Source organism: Octodon degus, unplaced genomic scaffold (assembly GCF_000260255.1).
Source record: "Octodon degus isolate 3935 unplaced genomic scaffold, OctDeg1.0 scaffold00078, whole genome shotgun sequence".
In the NCBI taxonomy this organism is placed as follows: Eukaryota; Metazoa; Chordata; class Mammalia; order Rodentia; family Octodontidae; genus Octodon; species Octodon degus.
In genome coordinates this window covers 346,987-370,793 of record NW_004524654.1, presented here as the reverse complement: position 1 = coordinate 370,793, position 23,807 = coordinate 346,987, and the positions used below count along the sequence as shown (strand labels likewise).

The following is a 23,807-nucleotide window of genomic DNA, read 5'->3' as shown; positions in this document are numbered from 1 at the left end:
CAGCCCCATGATCATTTTTCCTTATTTTTGGTGGTACTGGGGATTGAATTCTCTATAAATTTTTGAAACACATGAAATTAGAAAATGCCTGTTGGTTAGCTGTGAGAAGTAGGAACTACTGCCCCCTGGTGGTGGTAGTGTGGATGCTTTTTTTTAATATAATTTTTTTATTTTGAAGAGTAAAAACAAGAAAATCAAAAACAAAGACAGAAAGAGGGTTACATACAACAATATATGTTACAAATTTTCAAGACAAGAATAACTGGTTAACAATGATTGATATGTTACCTTTATCAAATCTCTTGCTCAGATTAACAGTTATATAAAATTGGACATATGATTGAATATTACTGCTTGCTTTCAACGTCTTAAATTTTTGTTCTTGTCTCTTTTATTACCTTTTTCTAAAACATATTTTAAAGAGTGTAGTCATAATTGATACGATATTAGAAACAGTACACATTTAGAAGACCAAGATTATAAGTATTCAAGCATGGTTTTTGTATGGCACATTGCTTTCCTCAATATACTTGCTTCGTTTGCAGATATCAGAATAAAGAGTTAGTCAAGGTGAAAATTCTATACATTAGAAAAAAGTGATGGAAATTCTTAGTATAGTCACCTCAGCCATCCTGTATATATACTTGCATGATTTTCTCCCTAACTTTTTCCCTATCTTTTTTCTTTTTAACTGCATCTGGTATACCTTTCATGATTTATTTCTTATTTTGGGTTCTTTACACTAGGGAGATAATACGATATATACACATGTGGGTCTGGTTTTTTCACTTATGAGTATAGCCTCAAGTTGCATCCATTTACCTATGAAGCCTTCAAGTTTGTCTTTATTTTCAGCCGAGTAATACTCCATTGTATAAAAATACCAGGCACTGGGCATTTTGGTTGCTTCCAAGATCTGGCTATGTTAAATTGTTCTGCTGTAAGCATGGGTGCACATATATCACTATGGTATGATGTTTTTATCTCTTTTGGGAAAATTTCCAGAAGGGGAATAGCTGGATTGAATGGGATTTCCAGTCCTAGTTTTTTGATGAGTCTCCACAATGATTTTCATGATGGTTGTACCAATCTATAATCCATTAGCAGTGAAGGCTTCCTTTTTTCCCGCAGCCTCTCTAGCATTTGTTGTTAGTTGATTTCTTCATGATAGCCATTCTTTCTGGGGTGAGATGGAATCTCAGTGTTGTTTTCATTCTCATTTCTCAAATGGCCAGTGATGTGGAACATTTTTTCATGTATTTATTTTCTTCTTGTATTTCCCTCTGAGAAGTGTGTATTTATCTCAGATGCCTAGTTTGGGATTGGGTCTTTAAATTTTGGGGCCCTAATATTTTTTAGTTCTTTATATATTCTAGATAGAAGACCTTTGTCTGAGTGATTATTGGTTAAGAATTTATTTTATTTTATTGACAAACAAATAGCAATGAGACAGTTTCAAAACTGATTAATAGCACAGTTTCAATAATTAATACATTGTACATTGTTATCTTCTTAAAAATATGGAACGCTTCACGAATTTGCATGTCATCCTTGCACAGGGGCCATGCTAATCTTCTCTGTATCATTCCAATTTTAGTATATGTGCTGCCAAAGCAAGCATTGGTTAAGAATTTTTCCAAATTTTTAGATTGTCTTTTCACTCTGTTGGTAATTTCTTTTGATGTGCAGAAACTTCTAAATAACAGGAGGTCCTAGTTGTTGATTCTTCAAAGTTATTTCCTGTGCAATTTGATTTTTGTTCATGAAATGTTTCCCTACCCCTTATATCTTCAAGATTTCTATGACTTTTTCTTCCAGGAGATTTACTATTTCTGTTTTAATGTTTAGATCTTTAATCCGTTTTGACTTTAGTGCATGGTAATAGACTCAGATCTAGTTTTTTTCAGCATATAGGGAGCCAGTTTTTCTAGCACCATTTGTTAAAGAGGCTATCTTTCTTCCAGTGAACATGTTTGGCCCTTTTGTCAAAGATAAGATGGCTGATTGTGTTTGTAGTTGTATCAGCATCTTCTAATTTGTTCCATTGATCCTTGGGTCTGTTTCTTTGTTATTACCATTCTGATTTTATCAGAGTAGCTTTGTACTATAATTTCAAATCAGAGATTGTAATGTCACCTGCCTTGCCTTTGTTGCCCAGGATTACCTTTGCTATTCTAGGTCTTTTCTGGTTCCAAATAAATTTTTAGGAATGTTTTCTGTAGATCTGTGAGGTATCTTGGTGGTATTTTGATAGGGATTGCATTAAATCTGTATAACAATTTTGGAAGTATGGCCATTTTCACAATGTTGTTTTTTCCTGTCCAGGAGCAAGGAATATCTTTCTATTTTCTGAAATACTCTTTGATCTTAGGATCAGAACTGTTTTAGATCTTAGAGTTTTGGCTTTTAATGTTTGTTTGCTGCCTTCTGAATGTTTACTGTTTAACTTTATTGCTTACTAAGTTTTTTTTTCGTGGCTGGCTCAGCCCACCCTGGGGACAGGACTGGCATGGCGTGTGGTGCTGGGGATTGAACCGTGGTCCCTGTGCTTGCCTAAGGTTGCCTAATCAGGCTCTTTGGACTGCTGATCTGTCTCGCTGGCCCCTATTGTTTAGATTTTGGAAATCTGAAATACAGACATTTCTAGTTAGATTTTTAGATTAGGGATGTTCAAATTTGTTGTAGTCAGGGTATTCAAAGGAATGGATTTAATAGCAGACACAGTATTTGTAAGATTATGTTATAATATTCACTCAATCAAGTGCAGAAGAGTGTGAGAGATCTATCCTCACATCAGAGACCAAAAGAATCCAGCTGAGGGCTGGATCCCATGGCAATGTCCTGAACAAGTCCAGCTGAAGACCTAGAGCCCATGGCAATGTCCTCCAAAGGTCCATCTAGAGGTCTAGATCCTATGACAGTGCCTCATGATTCTGTTTCAAGGAGCTATGCTAGGAAGGCCCAAGAGTCAGTGATGGAAACTAGAAAGTCTGAGCTAGTGTCATGAAGGATCTGTGCCAGCAGGGTGAGGGATTTGCACTAGAGCCAGGAAGTGACTCATGAATTAAGGACTAAAGCTTCCTAAAGAAGAACCATAGCCATTCCCTGGGACAGTGAGGATTCATGCTCCTCCGACAATGAGAACAACTGAATTTATATCACAAAAACCAGCGTTACAGGCTTCTCCAGGAGAATCAACAGCATACCATCTTCCCCTCCAGTTCTCTTTTTATGCTGTTGGCAACAGTTCTTGGGTAGGCTTTCCACACCCAGCATCCTGCTGATTCTTTTCACCTGGGTGTTATAAGTTGACCATTCATTAAGAAATCACAAACTTGTTATGTGTCAGTTTTATTTATATCAATTCAAATTAGTTTGTCACCTTAATATGAAAGACCGCAATATTTTATTTTATTTTATATATTTGTTACAGGGTCTCACTATGCAGCTCAGACTCATAGTGATTCTTCCATGTCATCCTCCCCAATGCTGGGATTACAGGCGTGCACCACCATGCTTGGTCTAGATGGCCAACATGGTGTGCCCAGGGTGGTACCGGAGATAAAACCCAGATTCTTGTGCTTGCCAAGCAGGCACTTAGACTGCTGAGCTATCTCTCCAGTTCAACCAGAGTCTTTAAGGCTGATGCTTACCTTAAATATATCAAGTTGTAGCAATAGTGAATTTTGAATTTTATTTGTATTGATAAAACTGAAAATAAAACCTGCACTAACAGCACTCATCTATAATTATTTTTTCTTAATAGTATATACTTTCTTATTTTGTGGAAAAATAAAACAATTTCAAAACAAAATAATAGCATAACTGTAGTTACTACATTACATATTGTTATTTTCAAAGTAGTTACTAAGAGTATAAGATATAGGCATAAAGAATCCTCCAAGTAGTATTAGCAGAAACATTTCTTTTCAGTGAGCTAAGAAAAACTAATAGTATAACTGTCTCATATATTTTGTTTTTCTTTCCTTCCTTTCATTCCCCTTTCCTCCATCCTAGTCCCATTTCACAATATCTATTGTAAGGTTTGGACCTTATTTACTCTTTTAGCTTCTCACACCAAAGAGACAATATGGTGTTTACACATGTGAGTCTGATTTATTTCACTTAGGAGTATGATCTCAAATTGTATCCATTTATCTATAAAACCCTCAGGTTTATCTTTCTTTGTGGCTGAGTAGTGTAGTACTGTCTTGTATAAAAAGATCACCTTTTTTTAAAAAAAATATATATATATGTTCCTTGGTGTTTATCACCATGCACTAAAGTCAAAATAGATTAAAGATCTAAATATTAAAACAGAAACACTAAATCAACTAGAATGGAAAATAGGTGAAGACATAGGTGTAGGCCGAGACTTCACAACCAAAACCCAGATAGCACAGGAAATACTACCAAGAGTCCACAACTGTGATCTCATCTCATTAAAAAGGTTTTGTAGAACAAAAGAAATCACTAACAGACTGAAAAAATCAACCCACAGAGTGGGAAAGAATCTTAGCCAGTTGTCAGTCAGACAGAGGACTTATATCTAAAGCATAAAAAGAAATTCAAGGGCCGGTCTGATAGCTCAGCAGACTAAAGCACCTGCTTAGTCAGAGCACAGTGGCTGGGATTTGATCCCTGGCATGCTGTGCCAGCCTTGCCCCTGGGGCATACTGGGATGGTGATTGACTCTGGGTATGGTGGCACACACCTGTAATCCCAGCCCTTGGGAGGCTGTAAATAGTAGAATCACTATGACTCCAAGCTGTATAGTAAGATCCTGAACACCCTGTAGGCCCTGCCCTAAATGCAGAAAAAAAAAAAAATTGAAAAAAATCAAATCACCTCAAATTTAAAGACCAAATCCCAAAATGGGCATCTGAGATGAATATACACTTCTCAGATGAAGAAATACAAATGACAAGTATATGAAAAAAATATTCATCATCATTAGTCATTTGAGCCTGGTGCGGAAACCGCTGTGCTAGGTCGCCGCCCTGTCATTAGTCATTTGAAAGATGCAAGTTAAAACACTGAGATTGCACTTCACACCAGAAAGAGTGGCTGTCATTGAGGAATCAACCAATAACAAATGCTGGAGGGGCTGTGGGGGAAAATGACTCCTTCTTCACTGTTGGTGGGAGTATAACCACTGTGAAAATCAATGTAGAGATTCCTCAAAAACCTAGGATTAGAGTTCTGATTCAACCTAGCTACGCTCCTGCTAGCTATAGTACCAGAAGAATTCAAGACATCATACTGTAGTGATATACGTGCACCCACGTTCATAGCAGCATAATTTGTAATTACTAAATTTGGAAATAATCCAGATGCTCACTTACAATTATTTTTAAACCTAGTTCATTAATATTGGTATCATATATTAAAGATATACAAGTACATACCATATTTAAGCATATTTGTAATATAGAAAAAATGAAAAGATGGAACATATGAAAAAGAACTTCATATTTCATTTTTCATAGGGAAAAACATACTTCATATCTAGCTGTAATGAAAAAGATATTAAACATTGAAACTAGAATTCACATTGTGTTACTGTACAATGGTATAGCTTCCTTTGAATGTATTCTGAGAGTTTTAAATGTTCTATACATAAAATAACTCTGTGGCCCAGCAATTCTCCTCCTAGGTTTATACCCAAAAGATTGAAAATATTTGTCTATGCAAAATCTTTTTTATTAGTACATATTTACAGTACATAAAGATTACATTTATCACATGTACAAAATGCATTTTATTTTTTTTTTGTTCCCTTACCCTCCCATTTCTCTTTCCAGCACTTGTTCTCCTTCTCATTTGCCAAAGATCTATTTCCATTTTTTCTTTCTCTTTTTAAATCCCATTTTGCTTGCTCTCCACCCTCTCCACCCCTTTTCCTTCCCATTTGACAAAGTTCTTCCAACTTCCTATTATCTTTTATTTATTTTTTGGGTTTTTCCATTAAGAGAGACCATACAATACTTAAGTTTATGTATTTCACTTACCATTATGGTTTCAAGATACAAAACCTTATAGGAGGATGCTCACAACATTATTGTCATGGAGACAACCCAAATGTCCATCAGCTGCTTAAAGGATGATCAAATATGAATAATATTCCTAGAATCTAATAATATTCCTGCCACTTAATATGATTCCTGCCATTGAAATTTAAGTCTGCCATTCGAGGAGATTACTGTTTATATATAAAATACTAATAAGCTACTACCTAGACTCCTTTCAGCTAGACAGCTTTCTAAAATCTTATATCTTAGAACAGCTCACACACAGAGTTAAGCCCTTTCAAATGTACAGTTCACTGCACTTTGATAAACACATGTAGTCGTGTTAAGTGCCAGTACAATGAAATATCGAACAATTCCGTTCCCTGCATAAGTTCTCTTATGCTTCTTAATAGTGCCCTCTGCCCTGCTCCCCTGGAGATTATTACCCGATTTCTGTCCTTGTTGCTTGCCTTTTTAAGGATGTCATTTAAACTGAAGTATACACTGTGCCTTTTTATAATGACCCAACATCTTTGGGTGATCCTACTGCATTTTTCTGAGAGTATGAGATAATGGGTTCTAAGAGTGTGTCCCACATGTAACCATCGGTGCTCTTGTGCCAGAACATTTTGCTTCCAGTTGAACTCCATTTGGAATTTCACAAGTGGCAGTGCTGATCAGAACTCTGGTAGCAGCTATAGATAAGCCTGAAATTAGGATTTAAATTTTTTTCTCCTAGGGCTTCACTAGCTTAGCTGATACTCTAACATTTGCAGTTTCTCTTTAGTTTTGTCTTTTTTTTTTGGGGGGGGGAGTTGAACTGGGATTGAACTCAGGCCCTTGCGCTTGCCAGGCAAGCACTTATTCTACTGAGCTATCTCCCTGGCCCCTGCAGTTTCTCTTTAGATTCAGAGTTGTGATCTCAGCAAATAAGCAAGTAGCTCTTAAGCCTTAAGTGAGACGGCATCTCTTATAAGCCACTGAGATTTTTATGCTCATGATTTGAAAAGATTAATGTATTTTATGGTGATATATTATAGAAATATAGATATGAGACAGAAGCCTAAGGTCCCAAGGGAACAAAGAGCAATAAACAGAGCCCAAGGAGATCTGTTGTCCCTCTTGTAAATTCCAGCAAGCTAGGATTCAAGGCCACAGATAGCAGCTTCCCTTGCAGGTGCCCTGACTGTTCTTTAATCCCTTATTTGGGATGTTATTGGCTAGCATTGTGTAAACTCAGGGCTAGGTAAATGCTGAAGTCAATAGAGTAGTGTGCACCAAAGTAGTTATGCACATTCCTTAGCCTGCCTTTAGCCCTCAATAAATGTGAGATGCTTCTGTGGTCTGGGCTCACTTAGAGACAGAGACTAATCTCAGTGAGACATCGGAAGCTATATTCATTGGGTCTTTTTGTCATTTCTGTGGGCTCTGACTGATACCTTACAATAATATATGTAACAGAAGATGAGAAATATTTTTTAGTGTATATGTTTTATTGTGTTATACTATCACCTGCTTTTTTCTTTTTACGAAGTTTGAGAAAAGGTACCCAATTCACCAGTCAGATATGCTCAAAATGACATTTAAAATGACATGGTTGCCAGCAGAAGTGATTTAAATGATTTTTTAAAATTTCTGTTGTATTTGTAGAAACAGTCAAATGCTTGATGAAGATGACAAATTGAATGAAGCACCCAAATCTCCTGTGATTAACTTACCTGATAAGAAACCTGGTGCCTCACATCTGGAAAGAACCACAGAAATAACTGAGACCCAGACTACTGCCACAAATAGTTTGATGAGAAATGTAAGATCTCATCCACTTGTAACATATTCTTTATGTTTATTTTAGATGAGGTCTTACTATGTAGCTCAGGCTGGCTTTGAGCTCACTGTGTAGTCCAGGCTGCCCTTGAGCTTGTGGCGATCCTCCTGCCTCTGCCTCTTGAATGTTGGGATTACTGGCACCATACTTGGCTCTTCAAGTTATTTTGCATAGAGAAAAGAAAACTAAAATTAGGCCCATCATGCAACATTTCTAGGATTGATCTGCTTTTTCTGTTTTTAAGTGAAGCTGTAGAGACCATCACACTTCAACTAATATAGATAATGAATTTCTGTAAAAGATGTAACTAACTCAATCCACAGCTGCAGCTGGATATTTTGGTGATAGTTTGCTGCACCGTAAATTTTACCAATTCATTAAGGATGCGTGGTTGTCCTTAGGAATTAATTTATTTATATGTATCTTTTTAGTCCAGAGACTTGAGTGAACAACAATCAGATCCTGCCCAGAGGAAAAGAATTCTTCCAGCTTGGATGTTACAGGATTTAAGTGATCAAAAACTTTCAGTGCCAGTCATTAGTGGAGGTAGGTTTTTGTCGCTGTTGATATTGACTTTCAGGAAAGCAAGCAGAATTAGAAAGTGTTCTTTAATAAAGTAGTGATTGTGTAAAGTGGAGCTTACCTTAACAGTTTTGAGGTGAGTATATGTAATCTAAGTCATGTTTTTGTGTTATATCATTTATTAGACACCATCATGCTGATTGTATTATCTTCTGATAATGAGATATATTAAAACAGATTTTCCAACAGTTTTGTGCCACTTCTAAGATAAAAGATCAAAATAATATAAGTAACTAAAATTGACTGAATTAAGTTTTAAAAAATGACACACATATACAGTTGATGTAGGGGAATGAAACTCCCCTTAAAGATGGGGATGAGTTCATGTTCTCTAAAACGAAGATTTAATTTTGGCAATGATGGAGACTAAGAGGAGAATGTATTTATTGGAGGCAAGAAAGCTTCTGTCAGAGAGAGGGACAGAAGGGGACCTGAGTGGGTTGCCAAGGAATCTATCTTTTCTAAGGATTTTTATAGAACAAAACCATGTGGTAAGGTGGGTCTAAGGTGGAAAACATGGGAACTCACATAGCTGGGCATGAGGTGGGGCAAAACTATGGTCAAACGATAAGATTGCAAGCATAGTTGTTCAGGTAAAATTGATTAAATCCAGGACCAAGTGAGGCCTGAGACATGTAGCAAGTGGGCATGAATATAGAGCAGAGGCTTGGCCTATGGGGGATTGGGTTAGTGACTTCCCGGCTTCCTCCAGGTTATAGAAACCGATTTAGAATATCAGTCCTGAATGCTCATCCTTAGGGAGGTATACATTTGTTTGATCTTTTGTCTTAGGGTCTGGTCCATAGCAGGAATGTCTGTGTCTCACTGTTGCAAGGCATCTTGCCTTCCATACTGGCTCCTTTTGAGGGTCAGGCGCTGTCTGACTGTCTATAATATTTGTGTCTAACTCAGCTGCCTACAATACAGTGTTCATGCTGGGAGATTCAAAGATGTGATCTCTGTCCTGGTATAGTTCACCATCCTGGTAGACAGCACAAGGATTCTGTGTTCTGTTGAAGAGTGGCCCTATTTCCTTTTGTTTTTTCTTTTTTTTTCAAGATTTTAAAACTTGTTTGCTAATTTTTTTTAGGCAAAATTTTATTCATTGTGAAGTAACAATTACTCGTTAAATAAGACCTTATAAGGTTAGTCAGGATGGCTCTTCAAGTGCAAGTATGAAGTGAGTTCTAAATATATGGTGAATATTTAAATTAATTTTTTTAATTAAAATAGAAGACGCATTGCCATTAACCCCTTCAAAATATTCCCTCTCACTTCAAACACGTCTTTCCCATTATTCTTGCCACTTTCTGAAGCAGTTCTGGAAGTTCTTCCATTCTCTAGATGAACGGGCACTCTTTGCCTTTCCCCTGGAGCAGGCGCTCTGGTGGGTTTTGTTTGCCTGTGGCTTTGCCCATGGCTTTGGCCTGCCTGACGTCTGGCAGTGGCCAGATTGTTACTAGGCACCTCCATCTCTCAGTTCTAAATTGCAATTACGAGATCTGTTTGGCCTACTTTAAGTCAGCTTTCCCCAGGTTCAGGTTTTTTTAAGTGGATATGGTGAGGAAGGAAATAAAGGATACCTCATCTATGTGTAGAAATTAATAAAAAACTTATGTAAGTAGTTTAAAAATTTTTAAAGTACTTCTGCTTTATATTCTATATAGAGCTTTATGTTCTATATAATTTTAAACAGTTCTGCTTTATGAAATTACTTGTTTAAATTTATTTACCTGACAAAATACTGTGATAATTATATATATTTCTAGGGTACAGTATCGTGTTTTAGTCTATGTATACACTGTTGAAAATATTTAGTCAAGCTAATGTATCTATGACCTTATCAATTTATTATTTTTAAATATGTATGTGTATTTAACTTCAGACTTTTGCACATGCAAGTCACTTGAGTGTGATAAACTACCATTTGGGCAGAAGGTGTGTCTTATTTCATTTACACTTTATACTTCTCAGTATAGTAAATAATATTAGTTGTTAATAATTTCACTTGGTTTGATGAATTTGTGACTATATTGTATAAATACAGTAGTCCACTTGTATGTATAAGGACTACATTTCAAGACCCTGGTGGATGCCTTTAACTGAAGGTAGTACCAAACGCAAACCCTATGTTTAATATTTTATCCTGTATAAATATACATACATACATACATACATACATACATACATTCTTGTATGGTAAAGTTTAATTTATAAATTAGGCACAATAAGGGATTAGCAGTGACCACTAATAATTAAATAATTGTTTTATAATGTTATGTGAATGTGTGATCTTTCTCACAAAATACATTATATTTCACTTTTTCTACATCAAGGAAACACTTTGTGGCTTCTCTCGGGCATGTCTAAGTTGCCAGCATTACCGTTCTTATGCTTTGAGGCAATTATTAAGGAAAATAAGGGTTACTTGAACACAAACATTGTGATAACACAATTGATCTGATAATCAGGGCTGTTATTTGACTAACAATATACAGTGTGGATACACTGGACAAAAGAATGATTCATGTTCACGTGGGAAGAGTGGGATAGTTCAAGATTTTATCACGCTACTCAGAACAGCATGCATTTTAAAATGTACTAATTATTTATGCTTTGAATTTTTCACAGTTGACTGTGGGTAAGCGAAGCTGTGGAAATGAAATTGTGTATAAGGGGAGAGTGCTTTATTATTTTTATATTGGTTCAGTTGGTATTCCTAGTTGATAATATGAACAGTATTCCACTGGCATTTGTTTCTTGAACTTAAAGGTTTATTATCTGAATATTCTCTGTAATAAGCCACACAAACTATAGCCCATGGGCCAAATTTGTCTGTTGCCAAATTTAGTAAATAAAGTTTTATTGAAGCCCAGCTATGGTTTCCCGTGTATGTTTTGTCAGTGGCTCTTCTCATGTTACAAAGAAGATAAGGGAGTTGTGGCAGACGCTATACAGCCCACTGAGCCAACCTACATGCTGCTTTTTTCTAGTGGTTTCCTAACCCCTACTAAAGAACATTAAGATTTGTCTGTCTATCTCATTGTCTCCAAGAGATCCTTTGGATAAAGTCTGTAGATATTCACAATTCATTTACTTGATAGTATCCATTGAACATCAGTTATATAGTAGATAAATTTATAGGTCCTGAAGATATAGGGGAAAATAGTGAACAAGGCACATAAATCTTTCTTTTCATGATTGTGTCATTTTAGTGTAGTGGAGACAACCAGCTATATTTTCTCTTAAAAAGTAGGTATTTTTTTTCCAATTAGATGATTCATTAAATTGTTAACAAAAAATGATACTGAGAGCTTTACCAACTGCATTGATCTTTGGGTAAGTATAGGTAATGTAATATCCATTGGTATCAAAGCTTACTTGCTTCATCAGCAAAGTCTGTACTGGTCATCCTCTTTTTATTTTGGGTTCTTATATACATTTTAAATAATTTAAATGAATTTGGATTTCCCAGTGTACTTGTTAGGGGCTTAGGAGGCACAAATAGCTGTGAAATGCACTGGATTGCTCTGTGCCAGACTTTTTTCAGAGAAATGTAATGCTGCAATTAAAGAATTTGTAATGTGTCACTCTATTACATAGTTTACATACCTTATTTCATATACTTCTAATAACTCTATTATTAGAGTTCCTATTTGTGTGTGTGTGTGTGTGTTTGTGTGTGTGTGTGTGTGTGTGTGTGTCTTGGGGAAGGGTCTACAGGGTGCTCAGGGTCTAGTGATTCTCCTGTTTACAGCCTCCCAAGTGCTGGGATTACAGGCGTGTGCCACCATGCCCAGTCTCAGTCACCGACTCAGCATACCCTGGGGATGGGGCTGGCAAGGCAGGTCCAGGGATTGAATCCCCTGGAGTTCCTATTTTGTAGAGCAAATGAAAATATAACAAGATGAGATGAAATAGTTAACTACCATTGGTATTTTGGCCTGGTAATCGGGGACTAAAGTCTTGCTTGTGTGTTGCTTAATACTTTTTGAGATTTGCAAATAAGTATTTTCAAATATGCATTACTATAAGTGAAACTTTAATTTTACTTGCTCTTTTTTTATTTTTGGCATGGGATATTAACATTCAAAGATAGAGAAGATAAGTTTCTTTTTCTTCATGTGTGTGTTTGTGTGTTTAAGATAACAACGTAATTCAGGGAAGTGGAAAAGGAGTCTGCAAAGAAAAAACCCACAAAAATCTAACACAGCAAGGAAGAAAGCGAATTTCATCAGGAAATTCTGAAAGTGTAACAGAAGGACAAGATGCAGGAAAAAGGTTCAAAGACACTGGTCAGGATGAGCCTGTCAGTTCATCCAAGGTGACTTTTACAAAGTTCATCATTTGCTTGTTTTATTAAATGCTTCCAGTAGGAATTAATTGTGTATTGTATATAGCAAAGAATCTGAAAGTGTTTTTTTGTTTGTTTTTTGTTTTTTGTTATTGGAAATGGAACTCAGAACCTTGTGCTTGCCAGGCAGGAGCTTGCGCCACTGAGCTGTGTCCTCAGCCCCCTAAGACTGTGTTTTGTTAATGACTTCATGAAGGTACAAACCAGTTTACAGAAACTAATCTTTAGTATATGGATTAATATTTACATTACAAAAAAGAAAGCCAAAAGCCATTAACTTTAGAAATTTTCAAACTGAAAAAAATGAAGATCTCTTTCCTTTTGTCATAATTTGTCAGATTTATCACCTTTATTCTGCAGTCAGATACTCCACCCATGAGCTCTGCCCCCATCACCGTTATTCTGAAAGCCTCACTGCTTCCATCCCATTGGTCGTTCACTCATTGCTCGTAACCATGATTTTCTTGCTAAGTGTAAAGAGAACAAATAATAATTTGTTCTTAATAATCGGTCGCAGGAACACTTCTATAGTGATCCTAATGGTATTCCTACACCTTTCCTTTCTTCTCTCAGATTTGTCTAACTCTAGAGTGATCGGTGTTCCTTGACAATGGATATTTAAAGAAAATGAGACCTTTTTATGCTCACTCTGAAATCTGAAACTTTGCATAGTGACAGAGACACTCAAAAAATTTTGGATTTGGGAGCGTTACAGATTTTGAATTTTCAGGTTAGGAATGTTTAGCTGGTAAAGTCTATGCAAGTATCTCCCCTAACCTCCTACCACCACCACCATCAAACCAACCTGAAATCTGAAATACTCCTGATTGCAAGCATTTGAATAAGAGTTGTGACATTGATGCAGTGGTGTGGTTTGTGTCTGGATGTGCCCACAAAGCCTCATACAGTCTCTGGGGCAGGCTTCTAGAGTTTGCGATTGATTCACGGTCCAATGCTGAGATTATGGGTGTGAGTGCTACACCTGTGCTGGGGCGCATAGCCTACATACAATATGCGGGACAGAAAGAGGCTTGCGCCTGCTCTCTTGCTCTCACTCTCTCTCCTCTCTTTTTGCTCTTGTTGCTTTTATTGCCTTCTACTACCATGACCTGTTGTCCTTGTGCCCACCACCCTCCCTTAGAGCCAAGTGATTATGGACTAAAACCTTCAAAAACTGTGAGCTAAATCAGCCTTTCCTTCCTTAATTTTGGGTGTTGAGTATTTTGCTCCAGCAACAAAAGTAACTGAGACAGAATTTAGTCCTAGAGGAGTGGGTCATTGCTGTGACTATACCTGACCATGGGTTCAAGAGCCTTTGGGACTGGCTTGTGGGAAGAGATTGCAAACGTTCAGAGGTTCAGACATGTCACCTGAAAAGGTAGTTTGGAATACCTTAGGCTTTTCTGAGGATTGGGAATATATCTCAGTGGTACAATGCCTGCTTGACAAGTGTGAGGTCCTAAGTTCAATTCCCACTATCTTCCCCACCCGCACAAAAGAAACAAGGCTGTTCTGTATGGGAGGTTCCTGTCAGAGGTCAGAAAACCAGAAAACCAGTAAAGAACAGGGTTGGGAAGTTTCTCCTTGGGAGAAGAACTGCATTGGCTGCTGGACTTCAGATAATGTGTGTGATGGCTTGGCAAAAAGTTTATCTGCCTTTTTCTCCTGTGCAGAGACTTTGCCTGAGACTGAGATTAAGGGAGGACAACTGTGAATATGAGTCTTGGGGGGGTCAGGGGTGGAATGCTATGGTTTGGTTTGTGTCTTGATTTCCCCCAAAGCCTCATATAGTCATGGGAGTGGGATTCTAGAGGGTTTTTTTTTTTTTTTTTTTTTTTTCAGAACTGGAGTTTGAACTCAGGCCCTTGCGCTTCTGCTAAGCATCTCCCCAGATAGGGTTTCAATGCTGACATCATGGGTGTGAGTGCTACACCCACCCTAAGGTGGATAGTCTAAATACAATATATGAGGGACAGAAAGAGTCTCAATCTCTCCCTCCTTCCCTCCTGCTTCCTCTCCCCTTCCTTTTTGCCCTTGTTTCTTTTGTTGCCTTCCATTGCCATGACCTGTTGCCCCTGCGCCCACCACCCTCCCTTACAGCCAAGTGATTATGGACTGAAAACTTCACAAACTGTGAGCTAAATAAACCTTTCCTTCCTTAATTTTTGTCATTGAATATATTGTTCCAGCAGTGAGAGAAAAGTAATCAAGACACACAATGAAGAAATAAAGAGAACATGAGCTAGGACTGTAACAAGGATAGTGAGGAACCTCTAGATTAGAAAAATATCTAAGAAATAAAACTGCAGGACTTATTGATCAAATGTGGAGAAAGCCAGGGACAGAAGGAATGAAAGATAGACTTCCAAATCCCAAGGAAGGACAGATGCATACATTTGTGTTTGAAGAAACTGTGCTAGAGAACAAAGAAGATATTTCAGTTTTGATGTTTTAATTCTGAGGTGCATAGAATATTGAGGAAAAAAATACTTACAGAGTAGTTGAATATGTGAACATGAACCTCAGGAATGAAATTGGGGTCTGGAAGCGTGGATCTTTTGGTCACTATCATATGCTTTTTAATGATATTGATTGCAGGACTTTTAAGGCAGTTTAGCACAGGTGTTCTTGCCAAGGGCAGCCAGGAAACAACAACAGTTGAATTTATGTTAAATTATTTTATTGAGTTTATGTTAAAGAGAAAATCTTTTTTTTTTTTTTTTGGTGATTTTTTTTGGCAGAACCAGGGATTGAACTCAGGCCCTTGTGCTTGCCAAGCAAGTGCTTATTCTACTGAGCCATCTTCCCGGCCCCTAAAGAGAAATTCTTTATCCTGTTGTAGAACATTAAAACTTCATTTGGTTGAAATGTTGGAAAGGGCTTGTTGGACAAGTCCATTTTAGCTGTTTCTGAGCACCAAGGTCTCTTCTCACCAGCTACATGGTCCCTGGTCCCTGGGCTCTCCAATGTCACTAGGAAGCTGATTCATCCCACCATAAGGACTTAACACCAAAAGGAACTGGCAACACATCCCAGATTTTTGTGTTTTTGATGAAAGATTTCAGACAGGCCACATAGGTCATTTCGTAGGTAGCATTTATTGCAAAATGATAGATTTTGAGAGAGACAGACAGACAGACAGACAGACAATACCAAGCATAAGTTGAGCAAGTACCAAAATAGTAGTTACATTGAGTGAGTTGAATGAGGCCTCAGGTGACATTTATATGATTAACTGAGTTTTTCAAGAAATGTCTTTTTTTTTTTTTTTTTGAGGACTTAGCATGCTCAGAGCTTGTTACAGTCTTTGAGCTAAAATTTGAAGCCACAAATGTGTATGGATTTTTCTATAGTTAATGACTTAAAGCCACTAAAGGGAGAAAAACAGTGTTTTTTTGCTTTTCAAAGCTGCCTGTCTCCCAGCTTTCTAATACCTTTCTCCCCAACACCTAACATATATGGTTGTGGTTTAGATCTAAGTGGTCCCCAAGGCCTCAAATGTTTGGTGGGTGATTAGGTGTGTGGGTGCTCTCCTAGACTAGCTGCTAGAGGTGGGTCTTGTCTAGGAGGTGGCACTCCAGGGGTGTGGTCTAGTAGCACACATCGCTCTTCCAAGCTCATCCCTTCACTTTCTCCTTCCTCACTCCATAAGCTGAACAGTTTTCCCCTGTCAGACCCTTCTGCCTTGCCTTCCTGCCTTGGAGCCTGTGGACTAAAAAAAAACCCTCTTCCCTGAAGTTGTGGTTGTTGGATATTTTGTCCTAGTGGTGAGAAAAGTAACTAAGACATACAGTTTTACAAGGTAGAAGTATGGCCACTCCTTCATGGATCCTCATCCTTCCACTAAATCCTTGATGTTTTCATGGAGTCTCATGAAATAATTGATGTGCAAGGCTATACGAAATGGAGCCGTTCCCCTCACCTGCCATACGAAGCACCCTCCCTCTTTGCTGCTTTCTCACTTACTGTTCACTGACCTGCTCTAGCGTGTGAGCTTTGTGACTGGCACGCTGTGAATGTAGGCCCCAGAAAGCTTACAAGTTACTGCATGTAATGGATTTTGGGGATCATTTATAAACAATTAAAATAATGAATTTTAAATTCTTGAATTCCAAGGGTCTACTCTATATTAATATTTCATGGAGTTCTTTAAAGAGATTACAAATTTCAGCTTTTTGCAATTGACTCTTAAAATATATTTGAGAACCCCTGATCCATAGTACTGTATTGACAGGGGACTTTAACATTTCTTTCTCTTTGGAAATAACATGCTAAACATGTTCCTTGTGAAGACTTAAGGGTTTTTTTTTTTTTAATAAGGCAAATCCTTTTTATTTCATAGATGTAGAGTGATACTATACATTTCATTTTTAAAAATAATTTTGAGAAACAAATAGCAATGAGACAGTTTCAAAACCAATTACTAGCACAGTTTCAGTAATTAATACATTGCATATTGTTATCTTAGTGGTTATTCATTGTACAAGATGCAGACATGCTACCCTGTCCACAAACACTATTATAGCAAATCTCTCTATTCATTGAATTAAGATAATGCAGCTGTATATCTACATTTCATTTTTTAATATTTTGTTTTCTTTGGTTTTTCTTCATTTTCATTGATACTGTGGATTGAACACCAGGCCTTGTGCACACTAGGCTAGTGCTCTAACTAATTGTACTCCCAACCTGGTTTTTAGTTTTTAAATAGCATAATACTATGTATTTATTGTCAAAAGTATATATTAAGAAGCATGTAGAATAAAAAGTGAAAACTCCAATTTGCCTTATCCTTTGCCAGTACCAGGCATCAAACTTGGCCCCTGGCACTTACCAGACAGGTACTTATGGCGCTGAGCTATCTCCCTGGCCTGCCTTATCCTTTGATATCACTATTTTACTAATAATTTTATCTCATTCTAAAGCTTTGCTTTTAAATTTACACAAGTAAATACACATGTAAATATATCGGTATTTAAAAACAATAAGTGGTATCATACTATAGACTTGTATGTGTTTAGTTGAAAACATCCTTAGATATGTCATTATTATTTCAACATCTGTGTGTTACACAGTAAGAGTGTATTCTAATTTTTAATTACTTTTTTAGTTGTGTCTCTTTTCTTTCTTGCAGTAAATATGACAGGTTGCAGAGTAGAATTTTTTGTGTGTTTTTGCTACTGTGTCCACATGCTGGGGAGGAAAGTACTGAGTATAGGTACTGGCAAGTCTTGGCCTAACGCTACAAGAAGCCACTGAAGCTCGTTGGGGCTTGTGTCTTCAAGGAAAGCACTCAGCCAAGCCATGTGAGCAGTTGTACAGAGAATAGGCAGAGTTTATTGATAAGTGATAGAATTCCAGAATAGTAGAGAAGATATACTTTCAGTTATAAAAGCAGGTAAGCGCCAGTGTGGCAGTTGCCCCAAATTAAGGTTTAGAATTACATCAGTCTTCAAGGAATATAATTTTATTTCTAAAGATCATCACTCTTTTAAAAAGAAAATAGAACTGTTTTGACCAACTTCAGGGAGAAGAAGTTCTTACTTACTTCTTGGGTGAGAATTGCATTTGTTTTCAGATCTTGAGGCTTCTTAAACTCTAATCTTTTTTTTTTTTTCGGAACCGGAGATTGAAATAAACTCTAATTTATGATCTGCACTTTTTGGCTTTGTATGGCCCTGGACCATATCAGCACGCTCAGAAGAGGTTACATTTTCTTGGGATATAACTTGAAATCATAAGCTTGTTTGGATTTATCTGTAGCTAATGATTGAGAAAATGGAGGAAAAGGGGAAAAAGCACATCGTGTCTCTTTTTGTGTAGATCCCTGCTCTTTAACTTTGAGCCTGCTGACATCTCACTTCCTACCTAACAGTGTTCCATGTTTCAAAGGTGGACCATCACTCCATCTCCCTCAACTGTGAGAACCAAGACTTTTCCTCTGAAATTTATTGAATGATTTGGGAAGTGCTTACCATTCCATCCCCAGACGTTAGACCAGAACAACTGAGGTCATGAAGTTAGTGTAGCGGAGAACAGGATTTCCTTTCTTTCTAAGATGAAAAGAGTGATACTCTTAATGAAACTTACTTGTGAGTTTGGAAATGCCAACTGCAACAGGAAACTGGTGTTTTATGCTAGCAGATATATCCATCTACCCATTCCTCAATTTAGGAAAGGAAAAGTAGGGAGAGCTGACCCAGTAGGGAACTGCCAACTGGGGAAGCAGGTCAGGATTACCTCATTTTCGTTCTAGAGCTCCAGTTGGTGGTATGTGCCAGGTAACCCTACAGTGTAGGACAAAGATTGGGGTGTAATTGAGCATCTTGGAAGCAGAGTGTGTGGTTCTGGATTTGCCAACAGTACCACCAGAAGCCAATAGTAAGCTGGAAGAGATAGCTAAATGATTACTTTTTCTGTAAGTTATCTGGTATTATACACAAGATCTAGATTCCATTTGCAAGGTGATTATCAGTTTGAGTATTTTAAGATCATATGTTGTGTTTTTTAAAAAATTGGTCTACCAGAAGTCGTTTTAATAATATCTTCAGAAATTTGAGCTATTGAATATTAAGTAATAGCAAACCCAGCCATTTCCAGATGGCAGCCCACATATGAGTCATTCTTTTAAATGGAAGTGAGCATCTGGTATGTTATCATATCCTAGGAATGGTTACCAGAAGGACTGGTGTTTATCTGAGAAGTTTCTATTTCTACTCTGCAAGAAATAGAAGTCATTAAGAGAGGTCATTTTGATCAAGACTAGTCTTACTATTTATGCTGGGGATAAACAGAAATTGAAAAGATTCTACAGTGCTGATATTTATCTGGTTCAAACTACCTTTAATCTTGTTAAGCTGAAATGTTTATTTAAACCTTCTCAAAGGAAATATGATCTTTTTCTGAATTTGTCATGATATTCCTTCTTGCAAATTTTGTATGAGCATAGAAGCTATAGGAAAAATTGCATTTACATTTAGAGGGTGGAATATTTCACTAATGTATAAGAAATTATAAGGTCAGTGCATGGTTAGAGCGTGACATATTGTTGAACGTTAACATTTAAGAGCTGTTTTTGAAAGACTGTTCAAATGAAATCAAACGTTTTAACTTCGGTTTTGAGTATATTTTTTCTTATTTTTTTTAGTGAATGACATGATTATATGTGTTTATTATTTTGTAATAATTGAAATTTGTTTTAAAACTAAAGACATAGAAAATAGTGGTATTTTAATGCCTTTAAAAATGTGAATCTTCAGAAAACCCACTACTGTTATGGACTACTGGACTATATTGGAATATTTTGCTGAATTCATGTACCTACAATATTTAACTGACAATAGAATGCCCTTCTCTGATGAAACTACCCAAAAAAGGGGTATACAAATGAATATTTTGTATCTGTATACTCAGGATAGTTAGGATAGATGTATAGCTGCATTCTCTTAATTCAATGAATAGAGAGATTTGCTGTAATAGTGTTTGTGGACAGGAGATCATGTCTGCGTCTTGTCCAATGAATAACCACTAAGACAATAATATGCAATGTATTAATTATTGAAACTGTGCTAGTAATTGGTTTTGAAACTGTCTCATTGCTAGTTGTTTCTCAATAAAATTATTAAAAAAAGTGAATCTTGACATTTCAAAAATTTATATTGTAAAAGTCTTATATTTTCATGCTCATGCTTAAATGTAAAAACGTTTCATTTATTTCTCATTTTTATAGGACATGTCAGAATCATTTTCTGCAACCACATTAAATAATCCCGATATGCATAGTTTGAAGAGTAATACACAGAAAAATGAAATTCCAATTGTGGAACTTGGTAAGATTTCTGAACATGAGAACATGACTAAAGGAACACTAAATGAAGAAGACGAGGTGGTGAGCTTTTCCGATAGTCGTTCAAGTGTCCCCGGCAAGCCACTCCACAGTGTATCTCAGACATTTCAGCCTAAATCCAAAACTGAATCTTCTAGTTCTGAAACTCTACAAGCAAAGGCAAGGGATTTGCTTCCACAAAGTTCACAAGAGGACAAGGTCAGGAGGTCACCCTGCATGTATGGAGCAAACTGCTACAGGTAAAATGAAATTATAAGTAGAATATAATTCTGTTGTTTAAGGGCTGGCAAGGTAGCTCAGTGGGCTAAGTGCCTGCGTAGGCAAGTGCAGGGACTTGGGTTTGATCCCCGGCACCACATGCTGTGTTGGCTCATCCCCAGGCGGGCAAGGCCTGTGACCCTGTCCAGTTGTGGTGGCCCACGCCTGTGATCCCAGCACTGGGGAGGCTGAAAACAGGAGGATCACTATGAGTCCGAGCTGCCTACTGAGACCAAATACGTAAAAAATAAATTAAAATAAAAATAATTCCATTATTTAAACAATAGCCTAAAGTGTATTAAAAACCTAGTAAAATTCCATTGGCCTAAATGTTAGGAGTTTTACCATGTTTCTCCTGGTTTGCACTTTCTTAGTATGGGTTCTAGCAAATCCTGCTGGATGCTTTTTTTATGCAGACATGCTGAGTAATGAAAGGCTCTGAATACTGCAGAATACAGACTTAAAAACTGAATCACTCTGACCTAAAATACCTGCTTATTTAATTAACATTAGAGCCAAGTAGTTGTATGGTCTACAACTTAGATAATTTTAGATTGTGTTTAGATAGCTTTTTACATTTGTGTTTGTTTTGTTTTGTTTTGTTTTGTTTTGTTTTGTTTTGTTTTGTAGTGACACTTTGAATAGCCATGGTATCTTCCAAAACATCTGATTAGATATTCTAACAGTACATTCCAGTAGTTTGTTGTATTATACATAGTGTATTTACATCACATACTGTGATAATTTTACATTTATATTATTTCTCTTTAAAATGGCTTACCATTTTAGCATGTGAGTAACCATATTTGTCAATTTTCACAATTCTAATTTTTGCTTTTATACCCAAGTATATCTGTTTGCAATGGCCTTAGTACATTTGGAACATAAAACCTTGCAGAATAGAAGTATATAAACATCTGTTACTTTTGATTTTGAATGTGACACACTGGGTGGATTAAACAACAGAAATTTGTTTTCTCATAGTTCTGGAGACTAGAATTCCTAGATTAAAGTGTTGAGAAGCTTGATTTCTCCTGAGACCTCTCTTACTGACTTGAAAATGGAAACTTTCTCTGGGTGTCCTCACGTAGCCCTTTCTCTGTTCTAATACCTCCGTAGTCTCTCTTCCTCATTGTATAAGGCTACCAGTCATATTTAGTTAGGGCCTACTCTAAGAACTTCATTTAATCTTTTTGTTTGTTTTATTGAGACAACGTCTCACTATGTGGTTTATGTGGGATTTGAACTCTCTGCATAGCCTAGGCTGACTTGAATTCATGGTGGTCCTCACACCTCAGCCTCTCCAGTGCTGGGATTACAGATGTGTGACACCACATGAGTTTCATTGAACCTTAAGTATTTCTTCACAGGAAATCTGTAAATACAGGGGATGAGAGCTTCAACATAAAAATTTTGAGGGGGATACAGTTCAGTCCATGGTATTATTGAGTACAATCACTTGTCTTCGTTAAAAGGTGATTAAATGTTTTATCAAGATTATAATTACTCATATTTGATAAAGATACATGTTAGTTTAAATCAGTCATAACTGTAAGTGCTTCAGTTTTTCACTAATTTTGATGTATATAATACCTGCAAACTGTTTTAGCCCTGAAACTTTGAAAATAAATTATTCATGTTTATAACGTAAGGGGGAAATGATATATACTGAGTTCTTGTTACATATAAACATTTTAAAAACAATTCTTTTTAGCTTCAATGCTACTGCTTTAGTTCATATTGCTGTCTCCCCTTGGGCCAAGTGAAAAATTGCCTAAGTCTCCATTCTTTTCCCCAAGTTTACATTCCTCATTGTTGCCTCAGTGATTTGGCTAAGAAAATAAAAATAGAGATGAAAATAAAGAAAGGGTAGAGAGAGTCCAATAACATTATTTTTCTGTTATACAGTGTTTGAGTGGCTAAAGTTGAGTTTTCTTAGCATGGTCCAGAAGACCCTGAAGTCCTATAATCTTTAAGTCAATCTTGCTACTTTATATCCTTTGGACTTGCGTTCCTTCATCTTGTTTCTATTGCTTAGAAACTCTGCTCCCATTCAGTCCTTTCTGAGTCCTTTTCTGACATTTCAGACCTGGCATTTCTGTCTTCTTCTAACCGGCTCCTTCTTTCTTCTACACAGTGTTTTTACCTCAGACTGTTCATAACATTTTTTATTAAATCTAATGTTTACTATTCAATGTTTGATTTCCAGTTATTCATGTATATGCTTTGTCTTGCTATAGCTAGACCATTATTTCTAAGGTTAATCTTATTCATTCCCATTCTAGCAACTTCCAAATCTGTATTTCCACAACAAAATTCTGTATTGAATTTCATGTATGTGCCAGGAAAATCCACACATACTTCAAGTTCAGCATTTCTAGAGCAGTTGCATCTTGCTTCAAACCTGTCTGAAATAGTAAGAACAGAATATCATCGAGCTTTGTAGGACCCGTTGTTTCCAGAAAAATATTTTTGTAGATTTTACCTTTTTAAGCTATACAGTTTTTCTGCTTAATACTGTATATTCCATTACTGCTATAAACAGCTTTTAAAAATCAGACATAAGTTGAATTGTCTCTTATTAGCACATATGAAATGTATTCTTTCATTATAACTTGTAGCTTTTCTCTGTATAAGGTAACATAAAGGGTTAATGGTATATGTTGAAATGTTTTCACTTCTGTTAAGGGGGAAGCATCTTGTTAAAGGCAAAATTTCCCACTGAGAGCAACTGAAATGCTGAGCACTCACGTTTGAAAACCTCAAAGGCTTTAGAACTTTAAATCTCCCTGTCCCCTTGTGACAGTTGTCAAATTTTTAATGTCAACTGAGGGCAAAGAGAGCAAGCAGAGCTTTGATGATTCTCGTGGGGCTTAGTTAACAACAACAAATTTCACTGTTTACCAAGTGAATATTGAAGCACATATACCC

General features: G+C 36.7%; 1 protein-coding gene and 1 non-coding gene across 3 annotated transcripts in view; one reads left to right on the top strand and one right to left on the bottom strand.

Moving 5' to 3' along the window:
* Positions 1 to 23,807, top strand: part of Aplf (aprataxin and PNKP like factor) — a 132,688-nt gene that overhangs the window by 37,378 nt on the left and 71,503 nt on the right. For both annotated transcript variants that reach the window (XM_023720889.1, XM_023720888.1), the window contains exons 4-7: positions 7,662 to 7,818; positions 8,268 to 8,382; positions 12,564 to 12,742; positions 20,502 to 20,857. In XM_023720889.1, coding sequence (XP_023576657.1) covers positions 7,662 to 7,818; positions 8,268 to 8,382; positions 12,564 to 12,742; positions 20,502 to 20,857 — 807 coding nt within the window. The remainder of the gene's footprint in view (positions 1 to 7,661; positions 7,819 to 8,267; positions 8,383 to 12,563; positions 12,743 to 20,501; positions 20,858 to 23,807) is intronic.
* On the bottom strand, positions 1,515 to 1,617 carry LOC111818062. The gene has a single exon (XR_002822132.1). It is a non-coding gene; the product is annotated as a U6 spliceosomal RNA (small nuclear RNA).